Source organism: Branchiostoma floridae, chromosome 3, assembly GCF_000003815.2.
Source record: "Branchiostoma floridae strain S238N-H82 chromosome 3, Bfl_VNyyK, whole genome shotgun sequence".
In the NCBI taxonomy this organism is placed as follows: domain Eukaryota; kingdom Metazoa; phylum Chordata; class Leptocardii; order Amphioxiformes; family Branchiostomatidae; genus Branchiostoma; species Branchiostoma floridae.
The window spans coordinates 10179477-10201121 of record NC_049981.1 but is presented as its reverse complement, the minus strand read 5'-3'; the positions used below and the strand labels follow the sequence as shown (position 1 = coordinate 10201121).

The 21645-nt window shown below is 41.1% G+C and overlaps 1 protein-coding gene across 1 annotated transcript; it reads right to left on the bottom strand.

The window, feature by feature from the left end:
* Positions 1-9063: 9063 nt before the first annotated feature.
* Positions 9064-12810, bottom strand: LOC118411676. The gene is made up of 6 exons (XM_035814153.1): positions 12644-12810; positions 11460-11695; positions 10957-11004; positions 9813-10052; positions 9116-9321; positions 9064-9069 (listed from the first exon to the last, which is right to left on the bottom strand). The coding sequence occupies exons 1-6, from the start codon at positions 12781-12783 to the stop codon at positions 9064-9066; spliced, it is 876 nt and encodes a 291-aa protein (XP_035670046.1). The 5' UTR covers positions 12784-12810.
* Positions 12811-21645: the final 8835 nt, after the last annotated feature.

The following is a 21645-nucleotide window of genomic DNA, read 5'->3' as shown; positions in this document are numbered from 1 at the left end:
CAACGTCCAATATTGTTCCAAACAGGGTTTCTCATCATCATCTCATCACAGCCCCATAGCTACAAGCCACAGGGGCAGTCTGTCTGTCCAAAAAGGTTTTCCATTTCTGATGGTCGTCAACAGAGTTTACTCGACGACATTTAGCGTGTCGTCTGCGGGAGCGTCAGGGCCTATGAATATTTTCGGCTTGGGGAGGTCCAGGGAGAAATTTCTTGGCTTGCGGAGAGAGAGACATGGAAAAAATGGTTTCCTTCAACAATATGTATTCAAATTAAAAAAAAAAAGATAAAGCTTTGAATCACTCGGGAAATTCACAATCTCTGATTTGGTGCAGGACGCGCGCCGCGAAGTTCAGTTGATAACATAAGAATAAGTTCGATTTTGCGCTTTCCGTCATTGTTGACGAGCAAACTCGGCGCGTAAGTATAGACAAATTTTGCAAAAATCTCTAACAATCAGCGGATGTTTGCGGACGTTGCTGACTTAGATGATAACTCCTAACGCCCGCCGGCGGCGAGAGAGAAGCGAGAAGCGACTGGTCGAACCTGGTCGGCGCCCCTCCCCCTACTGTTCTGGTCAGTCGCATCGTGCTAGCGCCGATGTTTTTGTTGTCATTTTCCCGGCCCCGATTAACTGTCAGTTGTTGCTACCATAGAAGGAAAAAAATCGAACAATATGTGAAATTAAATAAGGTACTTTCAAAATAGTAAGGTACTTTCAAAATAGTCTCCGGTAAGCCGATCGGACCTCACATGCTTGCGCTCTATACGGCGGCGGGGCCCTACATGAAACGTGACAAATAGGTTTGCTTTTGATTCTTTAATTGACTGCTTATAAAATATGGACCGAATCTACCGGTGTCATACATGTTGCACCAAATGTAGGCTGACCGTCTATGAAAATTAAGATGTCCAAGATATTTCCAAAAAGGTAGGCAGAGATTTGTTGATGTTGGCGGTGTTGTTTTTTTCGTAATGATTTTCTTTGCCGGACCATCGCAAACAGTGCATTCAGTCCCTTTCCCCGTGAAAACATCAGCTAGATTGTATTGTGCTAGATATAGCCTCACATGAGACAAGAAGTACATACAGTCACAATTTTATTGTCAAATATTATAGAATTGAATTCTCGTTTCTATCTACTTGAATTAGACTAACTTCTGAAGAGAGCAAAATTAAAACAAGCGTACCAAGTTACGGCACACTGCGTAGCATAAAATCGGAAGGTACATTCACGAAAACGTCTCACAGAGTTTGCCGCTTGTACTACGCAGCGCGAAGGGTTCTCCTCAGCATAATCAGTCACACTTTTACGTTTTCTATGAACCATATACCCAGTGTGAAATCGAAGGTTACACATATCCTGTTTATGTCGCAGTAATTATAAGAGCGCAGCGCGATCGCCGTCTAGTGGAAAGTGGGCCTTAAAGGTGGGTTTACACCTGCGTATATTTTCAAGTGCGCGTGAGTTCCGCATGAAATTTTGTCAATACGCGGCCGAACGCCCAACATTTGGAATTTTTTTGGAATAAATTAAATTGTACGTCGAGCCCATCTGGCGTTTGAATTACGACTTCAGCGTTTTCATTTCGCATGAGATGCGTATGATTGCAACTGAAATGCGCAACAAAATTTTCCGTACTGCGAATAGATTCGTATGGGGTACGTATGCTGGGCGTTTTCCGGACGCACACAACGTCTACCGACCGCATGCCTGACGCACCTGGTGCTAACTGCATTCCAAACGCATTTCAGGTGTGTCAGAGGAACAGTTTCTGTTAAGGTGGGTTTACACCTGCGTATATTTTCATGCCGCATGAGTTCCGTTTTGACATTTTTCGACATTTTGACTAATTTCTTCAATACGCGGCCGCACGCACAAGTCGCACCTCTATCGCATCTGAATCGTTTTTAGAAAGTTTCGCGAACGCAGGCAAACGAAAATATACGCCCAGTTCGCCTGATAGTTTTGGACATGCACAAAACTATCATTCGTACGCAGTTTGGTGCCCAAAACGTTATGGATGCGCAATACAGTGGTCCCACGTCGGTCGATTGCGCTATGAAGACGCTACATGTTTGCGCTTTATACGCAGTAATACGCGGATATCGCGGTATTGCGAGTACATAGCGTTCTTACAGCGCAGACACAACGCACCATGAGCGACCGTATAACGAATGCACACATAGATCACGATTTAGTACCGTGCGTTCTGCAATCGCTTTGCGCATACTACGCGTCCTGATAGCGTGATCGACGCACACTCCAGATCATGTTGGAATAAATACGAAGGTGCATCTCTGAGTCCAGACAAAAAGAAAATCATCTCAAGATGGCAGATCCAGGCCAGGACCGACGAATTTGTACCGGGGGCATAGAAAGACGGTCACAACTTGCAGGACACCATGAATGTAACTGGTCCCAACAGAGCCTCTAGGGACGGGAAGATGTAGAGGGACCTGCTCAAGCACTGGGTCAATTTGTGTGACACACGTGCCATTTTGTGTAACAGATATTTGACTTAATTTGCTGATAATGGCACTTTTTTGTGTGTAGAACCACATGATATAAAGGTGCAATATAGAGCCATATTACAACTTTGAAAGAGGGCGTAAGGTTTCATAATTGTTTAATTTACGTGTTTGATAAAGATCTTGAATACGTTTTGTGGTGTGTATGAGTGTGACTTTTATAGTAGTTGAAGTACTAAGATGATAGGGGAAATCATTAAGGACAAAGTGATAAACACAATGTTAACAGTGCACATAATTTTTTAAGGTAAATGATGGCCCACATTTCTGTAAAAACACAGTGTCATTGCTTTACTGCTTCTCAAATGAATAAAAAAAAAACTCTTCACTGTTTACTTGTCAATGTTCTACTTGCACTGCCTGTAAACAAAAGCATACGTAGTACAAAGGGTTCCTCTAACAAAAATACTCTATTGGCAATGCTCGCAAACAAAAGTATATGTAACACAAACTGTTCCTCTGACACACCTGAAATGCGTTTGGAATGCAGTTAGCACCAGGTGCGTCAGGCATGCGGTCGGTAGACGTTGTGTGCGTCCGGAAAACGCCCAACATACGTACCCCATACGAATCTATTCGCAGTACGGAAAATTTTGTTGCGCATTTCAGTTGCAATCATACGCATCTCATGCGAAATGAAAACGCCGAAGTCGTAATTCAAACGCCAGATGGGCTCGACGTACAATTTAATTTATTCCAAAAAAATTCCAAATGTTGGGCGTTCGGCCGCGTATTGACAAAATTTCATGCGGAACTCACGCGCACTTGAAAATATACGCAGGTGTAAACCCACCTTTACATATACTTTTGTTTGCGAGCATTGCCAATAGAGTATTTTTGTTAGAGGAACCCTTTGTACTACGTATGCTTTTGTTTACAGGCAGTGCAAGTAGAACATTGACAAGTAAACCATGAAGAGGTTTTTTTTATTCATTTGCGAAGCAGTGAAGCAGTGACACTGTGCTTTTTACAGAGTTTTTTTTAATTCATTTGCGAAGCAGTGAAGCAGTGACACTGTGCTTTTACAGTAATGTGGGCCATCATTTACCTTAAGAAGTTATGTGCACTGTTAAGATTGTGTTTGTTTTCACTTTGTCCTTAATGATTTCCCCTATCATCTTAGTATTTCAACTACTATAAAAATCACACCCATACACACCACAAAACGTATTCAATATCTTTATCAAACACGTAAATTACACAATTATGAAACCTTACGCCCTCTTTCAAAGTTGTAATATGGCTCTATATTTCACCTTTATATCATGTGGTTCTACACACAAAAAAAGTGCCATTATCAGCAAATTAAGTCAAATATCTGTTACACAAAATGGCACGTGTGTCACACAAATTGACCCAGTGCTTGAGCAGGTTCCTCTACATCTTCCCGTCCCTGGAGGCTCTGTTGGGACCAGTGTCCTGCATTCATGGTGTCCTGCAAGTTGTGACCATCTCTCCATGCCCCCGGTACAAATTCGTCGGTCCTGGCCTGGATCTGACATCATAAACCGGAAGATTCCAAAAAATCCCTATCGACCAGAGGATTTGTCCATTCTGTCCAGAGCTAATAGAAGACGAATATCACTTTATGGTTGTATGTCCCAAATATTCCGATATACGCAATTCTCTATACAGAAGGCTGTCATTTTGTACACAAGGATTTATCCAAATGGACCTGAAGTGCAAATTCAAATACATAATGACATGTGACAATCCCTGCATGGCAGATATAGGAAAATATATCAAAGAAGGTTTAGACATTAGAAATTCCCCAAATGATTGTAAAAGCCTCCAATGATTGTAAGAAACTTATCCCATACTACAACTCCTGTATTAGTTAGATAAGCCTTAAGTTAAGTTATAGCACTGTAGTTATGTAGATGCCATACTTTGTACCTCGTACAATTGTTGTGCAATAAAGTTATATACATCTTGAGATGATTTTTTTTGTCTGGAGTCAGATGCACCTTCGTATTTATTCCAAATCTGGAGTGTGCGTCGATCACGCTATCAGTACGCGTAGTATGCGCAAAGCGATCGCAGAACACACGGTACTAAATCGTGATCTATGTGTGCATTCGTTATACGGTCGCTCATGGTGCGTTGTGTCTGCGCTGTAAGAACGCTATGTACTCGCATTACCGCGATTTCCGCGAATTACTGCGTGTAAAGCGCAAACATGTAGCGTCTTCATAGCGCAATCGACTGACGTGGGACCACTGTATTGCGCATCCATAACGTTTTGGGCACCAAACTGCGTACGAATGATAGTTTTGTGCATGTCCAAAACTATCAGGCGGACTGGGCGTATATTTTCGTTTGCCTGCGTACGTGAAACTTTCTAAAGACGATTCAGATGCGATAGAGGTGCGACTTGTGCGTGCGGCCGCGTATTGAAGAAATCAGTCAAAATGTCGAAAAATGTCAAAACGGAACTCATGCGGCATGAAAATATACGCAGGTGTAAACCCACCTTAACATGATGAACAACAAGGTAAACGGAATGACCGTGACCTAAGATGGGGAGGGCGTTCCACGCTGCAGTTAATCGTGTTTGTTCAGGTCAGTTTAATAGCGAAATAAACTCATTAAGTCCATCGTTTGTGTTTCACATATCTTTATGTCTCAGGCGTAAAACTTTGAGTTTGCATGACGATCGTTAATCATGTTTTTTTTTAAGTAACAGCCGGTAACACGCAGTGACCTTGCGTCTAACGTAGTCATGTGTATGTGTTTTTTGCTCAAATGTTCTTGTTGACTAAAAAATCGGTTAACTACAACCGTGACACCTATCCGTGTTTCATTTAGACGACAGCTCTATGTATGGACTTGAAAAACGAACAGGTCTCGCTACATTTTTATGATTAACGTTTTTTTTTATGCCAGTTACTTATCATGTCAGGAGACATCCAAAGAAATCCCCACGTTACCACATACATGTACACGTAACGTTACTACAGTTGTCGGCCTGTCTGAGAAAATTGCACTAGTGCTCTGAATGCGTTTGTTCACCAAATTATCGCGTGTGTACGCACAAGTGCTGGCGTACTACACGTCGTGTGTGTTCTCGATTCCACGTAACTCAAACACAACATAGAATCTGAACAATGTTTGGATGGCTCAGAGTTAAACTAGCCTGTGCAGGTTGCAAAACCAAAACTGTCTCCATTTTATTACTTTACTTTATTAATTGTGAAGGCTCATGTACCACCGCAAAGCTTATCTAGTATCTTTCAAATAAAGGTGAAAGTGCAAAAATAAGATGCTAACAGCAACGCTGATAGACACACAGTTTAATCAGCATTCAAGGAGACTTTTAGCTTAATAAAATTAGGATCTTTGTGTGTTTTTCCAAATCACTTTATCTTCAAGTTGGTACCTCACAATCCTTGCAGAAATGCAATTTTTTCTCTACTGAAGTAGACAACGACTGACTGTAAACACCATTCATCTCCCAGTCATGTGGTAGTATATCATGATATTTAGGGAACAATGGTTCAAGGCATATACCGCTATTCTTACTGCACAAAACCCAATCTTCAGGCATGCATTAAAGTATGCGCGAAGTTTGCGTTCTTAATATATGTATAATGGTATGCTTAATATATGTTTAGGCATGCGTAACAACGTTACGTAGCTTAACGTAGTGTCTGCCATAAGTCTAAAAGAAGATAATCAGGTTGATACAAAGAAAATTGATAAGGGTACGGTACCTCCTTATTTCATGGAAGAATGGAATCATTTGAGAAATGTTAATTGAATAGTATATTGCACAAAGTTACTATTAGGATGAGAAAATTCGATTTTGTTAACCTGGTACCCGACCTTTTCCTACAGAGTGACTGAAACTCGGTGGGGGCCAAGCATGTAGCTTTGCAACGTATTCGCAACGACAAGGAACAACAAGGCTTTCAATAACACGTTCTTTTACAAACGACTAAGTTTGAATTTGAGTAATAGACTGGTGCTACATGGTTTTCATAGATAAGTCCAAGGTACATGATATTTACAAACACTTGTCTCAGAGAATAAGACACAGTATCATAACCATATTCAGCCAAATTCGTGCTATTATCAGTATTACCATTCAATGGAGATTGAAAAAAATTTGGAAATTGTTAGAGAAAATCTGAAGATTGAGAAATCTGGAGATTGTTTGAAAAAGTCTGGAGATTTCTTTTTTTTAAATCTGGAGATTGTTTGAAAAATTCTATAGAATGTTTGAAAGGACCTGTGACGACCCTCGCTGAGGATTATGATCCGCACTGGGACATTCAGCTATTTCACGAAATGTCAGCTTAATTTTTGTAAGTGTAACATTCATTCATTCATTCATAACCTGCTAAAGGTTAGACGTGTTTGTCCAGAGTGCAACATTTAGTACAAAATTAATATGGGGGATGTTGTGCACTAAATTTGACAAGATTTGTAATTTCTACCTTCACCAAGATATTATATTTCAGGCACTGTTTGTGGATCTGTGAACTCGAGAAGCTGACCTGGGGTGTGTCCTGGTGATATCTGGTAGGCGAGTAGGGTTTAGGAAAATAAAAGTCAAATTCAATAATGAGCTAAGGTATTTATCTATCAATATGTCACTGTTGTCAGAATATATGTACACTAAATTCTAAAACGCTGTAAGCTTTAAAGTAATGTATTTGTTAGACCTCTACAAGCAGCATCAGACATTAAAACATGATTTAAGGAGACCTTTCCATTGAAATGAAGTTGTCGACACAAGCTTTTGATTAATGTTACTTTATTTGGAATAATGTGGACACTGGGGTTCTGTAGCTTACCAATTAAGTAGAAGTAAAAATATGCTATCCTTTGCAGTATAAAAGGCACTAAACGTCCACTTCAAATAATATACAATGAGAGAAAAATCAATTTAATGACACTATGACGCATACGTGTAGCGCAATATGATAAAATTTCTATCTATTCGTCAAAATGATTTGATTGGTGATCCTCAAATGTTAACATGTTATGCAATTCTACATATAGCAATTCTATATACAATTATTTCATAACCATTAAAAAATTCTGCATAGTTAACAATGCTGAACATGTACTACAACTATTTCGAATATCTTAATTATGGAACCTTGCCTCTGTCAAGTACTTAGTAGTTTTTAATCACGCTGTCTTTTAAAACATATTTGTCTAATATTCATAATCATATTCTATCCACCAGCATGATGTTCTCCAGCCAATTCAGCCCACTGGCTGCTATTGTTAGATTTTTTATGTATGTGTTCTTAATAAATCATCTATATAACATGACCCTTTGTGGTAATAACTTGAAATACAGCACCTTACGTTCATCGGCACTCTAGCAATTTTCCTCTCCAGGGCCTATAGATAAATGGATTCGATGAATGGTTATATTCTTAAGAACAAGTCTTTCTGATCATAGACAAATTATACGCCACCCTTCTATACTTAGTCAATAGTGACAGGATTATTGAATAATGCAAAGGCTAAAAAAGCCGAGACCATGTCACGGATTCAATCGTTAAAATAAAACTAGACTAAAAATCGAAAAGCCTGCATACAATAAAGTAAAATTCTCACATGTTTTACATAAGTCTGTCATAGTTTAGAACTTTACTTTGGGGTATATTTATCATATTATAGAAGTTTTCCATTTTTAGTGTAGCTTTCCTCTAAGCACTGTTTACATGGGCTTTAGGTTTAAAATTCTCAATCGGAAGTGTGCATGTACAGCTGGAATACATCACCATAAATTCTAAAATCGACTAGTCCATCGTTCCAAATTAAAGTTCAACAATGATTCCAACTGACCTATTTGGCAGATGAAATATTTTCCTTTCCAGCACTCGTCATCATCCCACTTGAAGCTGGATCCTGCCCAAAGGTGGATGCAGTCTTGTCCCCCATAGGCTCCGTAATTGTCATTTGGTTCATACGGTGCCCAGTTGGTGAAATCACAACTTTTCAGTCTGCTCCCATCTTCCCACATCCACGTGCCTTCACTCTGAAGAATTAGTAAAACGATATTTTCATGAACACGAATCTGCGAAACATTTCGTATCTTCTTAATCCATTGATTAAGGACAAAATGTTTTGATCAACATTTCATTGTATCTAAGGAAGATATATAAGGTCGAAAGCACAAACAGACTAAAACAGTGCCTCCTCGAAACCCGTAGGCTCGTCCATTGACCCCATGACCTGGACCGTCATGTCTGATTAACGATTAGTTCTACCATCTCTGACCTATACTTTCTGCCACTCCGTCTGCCATTTGCAGTTATCTTCCCAATCACTTCCTGTCACGGTATTGGCAGTGCATTGAAATAAGTACGGACACACGCCATGCAAAATAAAGAAACAAACGCACACACACACACACGCGCGCGCGCGCGAACAGAGAGAGAGAGAGACAGAGACAGAAAGAGAGACAGAGGGAGAGAGAGAGAATATGGTTCTGTACACGGTTTGTCAGAATGAGCCTGGGAGTGGTCCAAGTGAAGAAAGCTTAGCCTATCATCTACCATCAACTTCTTTAAGTCTAGGAAAACAAAACGAAAGCATAAGTTAACATAAATGATACATACATCTTTATCATTGAGCCCGATCCAGTAGTTCTCCCTTTCCGGCATCAAGTCCAGAAGGAAGTTGTTGAGAGACGAGGTCTTTACAGATACCAAGTTGCCCCCGTCAGCTTCACATGTCTCCTGTGCACTGCCCTGGTCCTTTTTCTCTGTCCTGAACAGCTTGTAGTAGGAGCCCCCTCTCTCTCTATAGCCATCAGGGATATATCCTGCATAACATCGCGAAAATGGATATGTTGAAGTGACTGGTAAGGTGAGGTGGTGACTGGTGAGATGAGGTTGTGGCTGGTGAGGTTGTGACTGGTGAGGTGGTGTCTGGTGAGGTGAGATGGTGACTGGTGAGGTGAGGTGGTGACTGGTAATGTGGGGTGGTGACCGGTGAGGTGAGGTTGTGGCTGGTGAGGTTGTGACTGGTGAGGTTGTGACTAGTGAGGTGGCGACTGGTGAGGTGGTAATTGGTGTGGTGAGGTGGTGCCTGCTGAGGTGAGGTGATGACTGGTGAGGTGGTGTCTGGTGAGGTGAGGTGGTGACTTGTGAGGTGAGGTGGTGACTGGTGGGGTGATACGGTGACTGGTGAGGTGGTGTCTGGTGAGGTGAGGTGGTGACTGGTAATATGAGTTGGTGACCGGTGAGATGAGGTGGTGAGTAGTGAGATGAGGTGAGGTGGTGAGTAGTGAGGTGAGGTGAGGAACACAATCACCTGCTTCCTTGTCGTAGAAGGTGTCGCGGGAGTTGTGAGTGGTGGGCGAACTACAGGTCGCAGTTTTCGGGTAACAGTTTCCGTTGGAGAACTGAAAAGCCACACACTGGGAGCTTCCGCTGCACCGGCTGGCACACTGGGACAGAGTCATGCCGGTACCGGAAATGGACCAGATGTCGTTCCCAGGACAGTTTCCGGCTCGAACAGTGTATCCAGGAACTTGCGCAAGGGTCGCCGGACCTTGTTGAAAATTCGAAAACAATGTAATGAAAATAATGAATTTAAGTGATTACGATGTTTTAAAACAAGTGATTAACAAAAAAAAACTTTTTTCGACTGTCCAGCTATAACTAGCAGGTATCTCAGTAACGTTATCTCTGCGGTACGTTGGTGGCGTTGCTCCGGCCGGGCGATTTGACACGTACAGTGCTCAACGAATTATATCGATAAACGTCGAATCTTTATACGCTTTGAGTAGTGTTTTGTTGCCTTTTTAGTCTATACTTGTACGCTCTACGTGACATTCAAGTCAAGGGTAGCACAAATCCAATTTAGTACGCAGCGACGCCGCCGACTTGCCGCAGTCCAGTGATATACTTGGTTTTGCGAGTAGGCTATTTCTGATGCCCTCTCATGTGGGAGTGCAGCACTATTCTTGAACCACAGACTTTCCTGTAGGTTTTGCATCGGAATGCTTTTCCTAGAGATTGTACTCTGTAGATCTTTCGTCTCCCTTTGTTGTCAGTAACGTTATTCATTTTAGTTACCTTCGCCAGAGTGTTTTGAGCGAGTTTCTCTCTCTCTCTCTCTCTCTCTCTCTCTCTCTCTCTATGAGTTTGTTAATTAGCATAACTCGAGAAGCCTCGGATGGATGGTGATAATATTTGATAGGAGATTAGGGGTCAAATACGATAATGCCCCCCAAGCAGCTTTCTACGGTACTGCAGCAAAACTTCCATTTTTGATAACTCTTGTTCTGGACATGCTGTTGACATCTATCATAGGAAATATATACATTTGTCCAAAAAAGATAAGTAGTAACATTCTTACTATATTTGTGTTAACTATTAGAAATTATAGCTTCTATGTTTCGTTTTAAGATGTAGATACAACCATCTTGCAACAAAGCGGTGATGAGCCTTACCGGGTGCTGGCGTTGGAGTGGTGTTGAGCTCCGCACTAGGCAATACGCCTGTTTAAAAATGATAACAAGTGAAATGTTCTCAATTTTTGTGTTGAATTTCACCTTCATAGGCCTTTTAGATAAATATTCTGAAGTTTCGATATTTGGTTTTACAATGTCGATACAAACACCTTGTAAAACAAAACAACTGTAACTGGTCGAACGTTCGGCTCGGAATCTAGAGGTCCCGAGTTCGATACTCGCCGTGCCCCCGACGTTGTGCCCTTTGGACAGACACTTTACACGACGCCACGCATGACGCTACGTACACAGTGTTTTAATACCAGATTCTTGGAACACAAGCACGTGATCATGAGGAAAGATTTATCATCAGAAGTCTGGTGAGAAATGAGAGTGGGTCAGTATTTCTGAAAAAAGCTCACCAAAAATAAATAAGTTGACGGTACTTGTGTTTATCTGTTTAATCTAACAACTAAATAACGTAAAATATCGTTGAGTTCCACCTGAAAAGACTTGGACCTCGCACAGGGTCATGATTCTGTAGTCTCCAGGAAGACGAACGCCGACGTACCGTCCCGTCATCCCCTGACAGGAAACGGAAATGGACGGCTGGTTCACGTCTATCTCATGATCGCCACCACACTGGGGATTCGAGGTGATCTGGTTAGAGTCTCCGATGTGGATGTTGAAGGGGTTGAGGCGGTCCGGACCATAGTCTTGGCGGTTGAAGATGACCACCCTGTAGACAATGATAGCAAAGCAATCTGCAGTTTTAAGGCCATCTACTATAGGGCGGCATTAAAAAAAAAACTGTACACGCAACTACAAAGCTAGCATATACAACATTTATGTGAGCTGTGAACGCACAAACAGGTAGACAGATTATTACCAATACCTGGTAATGAATTAGAAGCCTCTTCCGTGGATGGACTCTCTGTCATGTTTGATTTATGTGTAATTCTACCAACTCTGACCTGCCACTTTCTGCCTCTGACCACTGCTTGACTCAAACTTCATGTTACGTGTCGACGTGCCTATCACCCAAATGCCAATAGCGGACGTGAGGACAGAACCTATGGTTACAAACACACGAACACCAATTTATTATAAAATCTTCGTTTCACTTAGATAACTAGTAATATCAACAATAATGTAGATAAGCATGGATTTCCATCTTCCTTGGCGATGAACATTGTAAAAATCTAAACTGTGACCAACCCACCCATCCTGCGAAGAGTAATTACATTTTCGCACGATCACGTGAGCTACGTTATGGGTCATTCGATTCTGAAGAAGGCTGTTGTAGATGTTTTGGAAGTGTTGGTTATAGTCATTGACAGTAATGGATATTATCGAAGTACAATGACAAAATGAATTGCTCTCCAATTCAGGGAATTACACTCACCGGTACCGCCCTTCATCAACCGTGGAGGGGGGTCAATACCGACTTCCAACGAACTTTGACCCAGTGCTGACATCACGCGTGGGAAAAAATTGAAGTGTCTGTATCACACGGGTCAAATCACTGAATAATACCAATAGATTCCTTCGAAAATTCTGATGAGTGTAGTACTTCCTTGAGTTGTTGGAGAACAGTTTATATTAAATAATTTCTCATAATGTAATTTACCAACTCAGATGAATATTCATGCTAATAAAGATAATCGTTATCCAGTCCTGCTCGTACCTGCCAATGGTGTACGATTGTCCAAGATCCACCCACCAGGCGGGACCGCGCACCCATTGCTCGGTGTGTGTGCAGGAATTCTGGAAGTAGTCACCGTCGGTGTTCCCATCTACAGCAAGGCTGGCAGCCATACCCCACATGGTGCTTGATTGGAACGCGTCCTTTCCTTTTGCGATGTTGATATCTGCTCATGGAATAAAATCTTATGTTGACATCACTGACCGTATGTCAATGAAATATGGCAGCTACTAGTATAGTGGATAGAGACGATATGTGTAAAATACACATTCGATGTGTTGCAGTACTGGTTGATAGTGATCTATTTAACCAACATTAAGAAATGGAAATAGAGTTATCTGAGTCATTTACTGTTTTTGAGTGCTAACGATGCTAAGGATAGGGGCAGACATTTCATAGCATTTGTCAAGATACTACCATTAAAACAGTGACAACTTTGGAAACAAACATGGCGGCGTAAACATGGCGGCATCCATGGACGAAACCTAAATCAATGTTTGTTTTGTTACCACAAACTTGGAATTGTGGCTTACCTGGTGATTGGGTTGGCTGAGGAAACCCTGTCTCGGCCATGGTGTTCAGAGTTAGAGAGGTTTGGGTCACTTTGAGCTTTACCGCGTCGACCCTTGTTTTCACCGCTTCAATTCTACCTGGCATGCAAATGAAAATTCCCCAGTATAGTTATTTCATAATAAATAATCCAAACTTTGTCGCTTTCTCATGCCAGTACGGGCGACGATATTTTGTCACACGTTCAAAGTGTATCAATGATACAAATACAAATATGAAGCATGCAGCCATAATGCGAAACACAATGGAATATAAAAGTAACATATGTTAACAGTATGATTGGTTGGCGTTCAGAGGTCACTGCAAAAAGTAGGGTTACTTTTTTTTTACATTGAAAGTGATCTCTGTCCACTCACTGAAGAGCTATTCTACTACTGGTTGTGACAGAGAAGATAGCTGCTATGTTCAGTTACTGTACTTGCATGTTAATTGTATACCAGAACAGTAGACCAGTCCTTACTGTCCATTTCTAAAGACTGAGACCCTATCAAGTAGCGTGCACGTCGGGTAATACCCCCCTCACATTAGGCGCGATTCGATCGAACGACGAGTCTGCGAGCTCTAAATTAAGAGGAGGCATGACCCTGCCGGGAAGGAGGAACTCTGCAATTTATTCGTCTGCATCAGGGTCATGCCTCCTCGTAATTTAGAGCTCGCAAACTCGTCGTCCGATCGAATCGCGCCTAATGTGAGGGGGGTATAAGCGACAGCAGTCAGGATTCGCGAACTCATGGTTTATTGCTTACTTCTTACCATTCATTTGTTCCAACTGGAAATCTTTTGCAGTTTAAGGAGCGTTGCACAGAGAGAGATAGAGATAGAGAGAAGGTTGTATATATAGTACTTACTTTTAAGATGCTCAGCTTGCTGCTTTGTCAGAGCAGAGTCTCCCCTGCCCAGCCAAAGAAAGTAAACCAACAACAACAGGGTTTGGATGCGGTTCTTCTCACCCATCTTTGATTAGTTGACGTCCTCCACTAACCCGGTATATCTCACCAAATCCTGATCCACGAGACATACAGGGGCTAAGTAATCATGGGGCTAAGTCCTCGAACCTCGCCCTAACCAACTACGTAAAGCCCCAACAGTGACAATACACTTATGATACTCGTAACCGTAGGAACGCTAAATCTAATTTTACTGCACATGCTTTCCTATTGTTGTGTTAGTGCCAGTTACATGGCTTCCACAAACAACAAATTAGCGGCAAATGTCAATCAAGAACATGTTAGTTTACAAAACCCAGACGTGCTAATATTTTACATTAGAAGAAACACGCCAGATCCATCCAATGACTAGTCCCTCTTTGCAACGCAGATGAATGAAACGTACTACATCTTTCATATATTACATGTTCTAAGAATAATTAGGACACTTTAGCATTAATTATGCACTTATTTGCGTAATTCTGCTAATTCCATCTGCCACAAACTACATATGTTACATGTGTTTCAGTCCTATATTGGAAAACATAGAAATATAGATTTTCCTTTCAATTGATATATAATAAATTGAAATTGATGCAGAAACATCAGAAATATGATCAAGCAAACTTGATATGCGAAACTTTTTGTGCCGAGTTTATCTATTTTAGGGAATCAAAACTATCGATAGTATGAGTACGGATCATGCTCATATTTAATGATAATATACTAGGTCCAACTTGTCATAATTATAATTTATACATATTAGCAGTTACTCGATTACAGATTAGCTGACTAATTTACCTTGTTCACTTGAAATGCTTAGATATTTACCAAATATACTCACACAGATTAGGATATTTCCTTGTACTTTTAAACACAAAACACAGTACTTCAATGCAAAGATTCACGAGCAGTCACTTAAGCCCAAGTAACCAAATTAAGCTGAGTGTAATGTCTTGTATTTCTTCTTGCCGCTTCTCTGAAGCTTGTCTGTCTGAAATCTAAATTCCCATTTAGTTCCCAATTGTACTGTATGATGTTTCCACAGAAACCTTAAATTCAATGTTCCCTACTTTGTTCCCTGCCTTTGTGTGAAACGGACCCTTAACCTTGGCGGTGCCTGTGTTTCAATTGATTATACTGCTTTGTGGATAGTTGGAAACTTGAGAATATGTACTTTAAGTTTTGGCACAGTTAGTGATGTATTTATGTAGTACAATGGTTATTTGACACCCGTCCTTGCGCTGTTTTGTTGTCCGCATATTGGTAACAAGATGTCTTAGAGGCAGTCTTCCCCAGGTTTGTTTGTTTCATATGACCCTGCATTCGTCCTCATCGTTAAGGAAATATCCAATAAAAGATAAAGGAAATGTATGCGAATTATAGGAAAATGCATTCTTTTATTACAATATAGAATATCATATATAAGCTGTCAGCCCTCTTCTTCCCTTGTTTTGTCTTCCAAGATTATTCAACGGTGAAAGAGAACAATGGGACAGATGACTTTGAGGAGGATGAAAATGTTTCCCTTCCCGTGGCCCTGTGGCTGACGAATACGAATTTCTCAAGTTTCTTAACGTTCTTTAAAAAATGTAGATGTAAAAATGTAGGGCCAGTTCCTCCTACATAACTGATCTTTTGAGGACTAAAACAAGGAACATGATTCAGCATGTCGAAGACCAAAGATCCCTTGCTCCTTAGTTTTAAGCCCCCCTTCTCCCCAGCAAGTGTACCAAAACGCCTTACATACGCAACGAGGTATCACATTTGAAGAAGCAAGTGTGCCAACAGATACCATAGCTGTATTTTCCTTCAACTTCTGCAGATATAAAGATTACAGGTGTACTATTACCAACATGAGAAACAGAGGAATTGGTTTTGGTGTGTACATTGTGTGTGTGTGTGTGTGTTTGTGTGTGTGTGTGTGTGTGTGTGTGTGTTTGTGTGTGTTTGTGTGTGTGTGTGTGTATGTGTGTGTGTTTGTGTGTGTGCGCGTGTGCGTGTCTGTGAATACGGCAAACAGAAATCGCACTTTTGAAAATATTCTCCCTTGTCTGAGCATGATTCGACATACAAACATGGTGGGAATAGACACAACATTAATTAGATATTGAACCATTTACTTCTTAGAAAGTTTTCATGTGTAATGATCACTGTAACGTCAGGAGTCATGGGCACCATGAGGACCCGGATGCGTAGTGCTTAACCACTGCGTCAACCTAAACAACAACAACAACAAAAACAAAGATTAATCCAACTTGAAGGATGAGTTTCACCACGTTGATTTCATCAAACAGAGACGGTGACCAAAAATACATAATAATGCAATGTACCTTTTTTGATACAAGATTTGGCAAATAGACCGATCATGATTGTCTATCACAATCAGCATTTCGAACAATTACAGTATGGCAATTAGCTACACGATCGCGACCAATGGGAAAGTAGCAAGTTTGTCAGATGTCTACCTTTTTATGCTTTAATTCTGAATGTCTACGTTATAACAGAGTGGGCAGGGTTATGAGATAGATCTATCAAAGAACAGGAAGAGGAAATGTCTGCGTTCTGTCCAACTCTGTTAATGTACGAAAACATTCGGTCTAACCCTCCATATTGGTTGTAGACGTTGTGAGTGAAAAAAAAGAAGAATTATTGTCGTTATGATATTAGAGTCTTATAGCGCAATAAAGTCAGTGAGTCCGACTCTTACTGTACAATAGAACATAACAATGTCAACTGAAACATACTGTATTTCCTGCAGCCAAGAATTTCCACCCTCATTGACGTGTCACCATGAAAAGTCTGGGGAAGAAAACGCACGTACCGGGCCTCGATGGGTTCACAAAGCATGTTAGTTACAGGGGTGCGCATGTCCGTGTTGCCTGGAAAGACCTGGAAGGCAAACAGATAGCTTCAGTAAGATCGTTCACACGTCCGAGTACGCATGCGCGACGACAGGAATTATGGGAAATATGTCAAAGGTGAAGGCCCTTGAGACATAAGCAAAACACGTCTAGATATTGTTATGTAAATCGGGACAATGGTCGATACGAGGATTGTTTAGGAAGTCGGGGGTCTTCACTTTTGACATATTACCTACAACTCCTGCCGTCGCGCATGCGCACTCGGAACTGTGGAGGAGCTTATTCCCGTCACTTGGCACCAGGTGAATTGTTTTCTGAATAACCTTTCATCAAGTCACTTATCTGATACTTTGTATCTATCAAATACATTGTACTCTATGGCAAACAGGAACGATGCAAATGTGTACACCTGATGATAAATGATGTTGCATAACCATTTGAATATGAACATTCATAATGTTCTCCTTCTTCTATGATTTATAGTTCACATGTAACGTTATGATCTTCCAGACCCAAAATATAGGAAAATTTCGAATGGGATCTTAATGTGTACAACTATGTGCACAACTTACATCCTATCATTTTTTTCCAAATTTCGCAAAACAAAACCAATGCTTGCCACACAACTTCGATCCTTTACTCGAGTCAAGTGTCCCTAGGTCATGTGCTCAGAGTAATTGAATCACCACTGCTGAAGAAGGTCGACGGATGTGCGACCGAAAATTCGAGGTAAGCAATTTGCTCGTGTTGAATGACAGTTTGCTCGTGTTAAACTCCAACATGGGTTGTACCAACACAGAGTAGCTTCCATGCCAAATTCAGTGCTTTATGTTCCTTCCTGATATTTTGATTGACAAATCAAAAGGAATGATAGGAAATATGATATAACTTTATCTGAGCCATCGCTGTCTGAATATGTCGTCCAACGTGTTGCATCTGTACTGTACTGTAGTTTGTAGGAGGTCACCCATTGGGCATAACTCCAGTGGCGACCCTGAGTGATGATGCCAGTGACGTCTTTTATCTCTCCTAAATCCACCTGAAAGATAATGATAATCATTTTGGTATTACCTTCGCCAGGAAGGTTATGTTTTCAGTAGCGTTTGTCACGTGTGCCAGTATGTATGATAGGTGGATAACATAAATCAAGAAGGCCTGCACGGATCGAAATTTATGTTCAGTATGTGGGTATGTACGAGGCCTTGAATTGGTTAGATTTCAGGTCTCCTACGTACTGCAGATTTTAGTAGACCCTCCGAAAGCCTCTGTACTTTAATTGTGTCAAGAAAGGTCGCTTCTATAATTCCATGCTTACCTGAAGCCATATCGCACTGCCACGGCCTACCCAGGCGCCTTGACCACCACGTACATTTAACCGACCACGGAAGGGAGCGTGACCGAGGTCCCCAGCGTAGTTCTTATAGTAACCGGACGCCGCGATGCTCTGATCAGATATGGCACCAGACTCCATACCGAGAGGCTTGCGACAGGCTATAGGAAGACAAGAGATCTATATTCATTTTTTTCTTCATATCATTGAAACGAGAAGTTGCCTGCTGCTGCTACGATCACCTTTCCACCGGTAACCGTGGATAATATTCTGAGACATCCCTATCGTGTCCTCTCATCAGATATGGCACCAGACTCCATACCAAGAGGGTTGCGACAGGCTGGGAAGACAAGACGGCTATATCTAAATAATTTCTTTTTCATGTCCTTGAAACGAGACGTTGCCCGCTAATGCTACGGCTACAGTCGCACCGATGCCTGTAGAAGAATTGTAGACCCGGCCGGGCGTTGAAGCTACAATCTTTCCCGGTGGACTGCCGGATACAGGTAAAGTACTTATCTGTACTGTGCTTTGACATGTTTTCTTTTTATAGGAAACCTACTGTATGTGCTGCAGCCCAGGATCTCCACCCTCATTGACGCGTCGTCATGCCAAGTCTGGGGAAGAAAACGCACATACCGGGCCTCGATGGGTTCACAAAGCATGTTTGTTACAGGGGTGCGCATGTCCGTGTTGCCTGGAAAGATCTGGAAGGTAAATACATGTAGATAGCGTCATTTCCCATCAACTGGCACTGTTGTAATTGTTCTGTAATCAAGTTTAAATCTATAATGGTCTAAGCCCAAATTACGTGGTTCATAGTTAAAAGTCAAATTATTTTCACAAGCATTAATGATGAAAAGAAAGGCCTAATTTTTACACGTGATGATAAATGATGTTACCATCTAGATATTAATATTCATAAAGCCGCATCATTTGTCCATATGTATGATGTTGCAGATTTAAATTTCGGACATATGTCATTTTCAATTGTGGGAATTGATCTTATATGCTAAGAATACAATTTCCATTACAATCACTCTTTTTTTTTACTTTTGCAAAAAACAGAAGCAGTGTTTCACGTTCCTTTCCTAATGTTTTGTTTGATTCACAAAGCAATAGGAATGAGATGAAATCTATGTTAGAAACCTTATCTGAGCCATCGCCTGCATATGTCGTCCAACGTGTTGCATCTGTACTGTGCTGTAGTTTGTAGGATGTCACCCATTGGGCATAATTCCATGCAGTGGCGACCCTGAGTGATGGTGCCAGTGATGTGTTTTATTCCTCCCAATTCCACCTGAAAGAGAATAATTATTTTTTATGTTATTTATGATAGAATATACATTAGATGCAAGATTAAATGTTTCGATGACAAACATTAAGCAAAATTATATTGGTCCACACAAATCAAGTCTACTCATACATTGACGTAAACCAATTGCTCCAAATCCATGAAGGTCCATACAAAATACATCAAAGAAGGTGGGGATTAAACCCAGATCATCAATGATTTCGATGTTCGAATGCATAGTGTTAAGATATTTCGATACAATAAATTCGGTTAAGTTATCTTATGGTGATATATGTCTGGCTGTGTGCATGCAATGAGGTAAATATAATGAAAAAAACTTTCTATAGACTTTGGAACCAGTAATGTAAATGACACATAAATCTCAACACGTTGATTTATCCATATCATTTATTTGTACCGTTAATTCATTTTTCTACTTGTTTGTATGCATAGTTGACCTTCCGAAAGTCAACGACGCTATACTTTCATCGTGTCATCAAGGGTTGATTATTTTATACCTACCTGAAGCCATATCGCACTGCCACGGCCTACCCAGGCGCCTTGACCACCACGTACATTTAACCGACCACGGAAGGGAGCGTGACCGAGGTCCCCAGCGTAGTTCTTATAGTAACCGGACGCCGCGATGCTCTGATCAGATATGGCACCAGACTCCATACCAAGGGGTTTGCGACAGGCTATAGGAAGACAAGAGATCTATATTCTATTTTTTTCATATCATTGAAAGGAGAAGTTAGCTACTGCGTAGGGGGTGTATGGATAAAATTCTGAGACGTACCTATCGTGTACCCGGACAAACGCAATTGCTATGTACGGTGGGATAAAGTCTGGACCGGGACCAAGCCTAGTTCCTACAACCTTCATGGGAGCATTGATATAACCATATCATATCATACCATACCATATCAATATCATCGGATAAGAGGCGAGCATTCCAATGTCAGTTACGGAACTGCTTACATAAACCAGGAGACAGAAATAATCTGAATAAAGCAACTGATTACAATATTCCCGTTTTCACGGAGGTGACAATCATATGTTCAAAACTTACCCATATTCTCGATGAAGTTGCTTGTCTGTACAGGGCCTAAAGAAAATACATTGATACACAGTTACTTTGTTCGTTGATTGATGAGGAAATTAGCCTTTCTGATAAGAAAATAAATAACGTCAACTCTCACAATTCTATCGTTGGCCAATCATGGACCATTGCTACTTTTGAATACGTACCTATTTGACAAATGGAATATTTCTGGCACTGGCAAAAGTCGCCGTCTCACTTGTAGTCGCATTCCATGTGCATAAAGGCTTGTCCATCGTTGTCATTTTACCACTTAGCTTCCCCATGGTTGGAAGTGTCCGAATCTACCAATGTTACTCCCAATGATGTCAGAAGTAAGATCAGGACAGGTACATGTACATGAAAGAAAAGCATTGACAAAGAAGAAACAAACAGTAGGTAACATGTAAGCTTACAGATTCAGGTCTTACCGTCACAGATTGGCACGTCACAATAGTCCCATCTGTCGTTGGGATCCGTTGTGTAGCACCAAACGCCGGATTCCCCGTCCGGATTCCGGCAGTAGTTCTCTACCAGTCCACCTGCAGGATAGTTACGGGGTGTCCTGTCGTGTCTATGTGGTGTCTGACTGTCCCAGCGCTGACACGTCTTGCCTGTTTCAGTCACAGAGACTGTTCCTCGGTAGGACGCCCCGTCTCCAACCTGGCACGATTCTGGTAGATGGAAAACACGCATGGAACTCAAGAGCATGTATCATATCATATATCATATCATGTCATGTCATGTCATGTCATATCATATCATATCATATCATATCATATCATATCATATATCATAACTTACGATAAGGACATATGTGGCTGACAGGAATCCAAGCGCTCTTGTTGATGTTCTTCATTTAATGCTTTTAAACAACGATGACTGTCACAAACATAATTGAAGTATTTGAAGTATATTG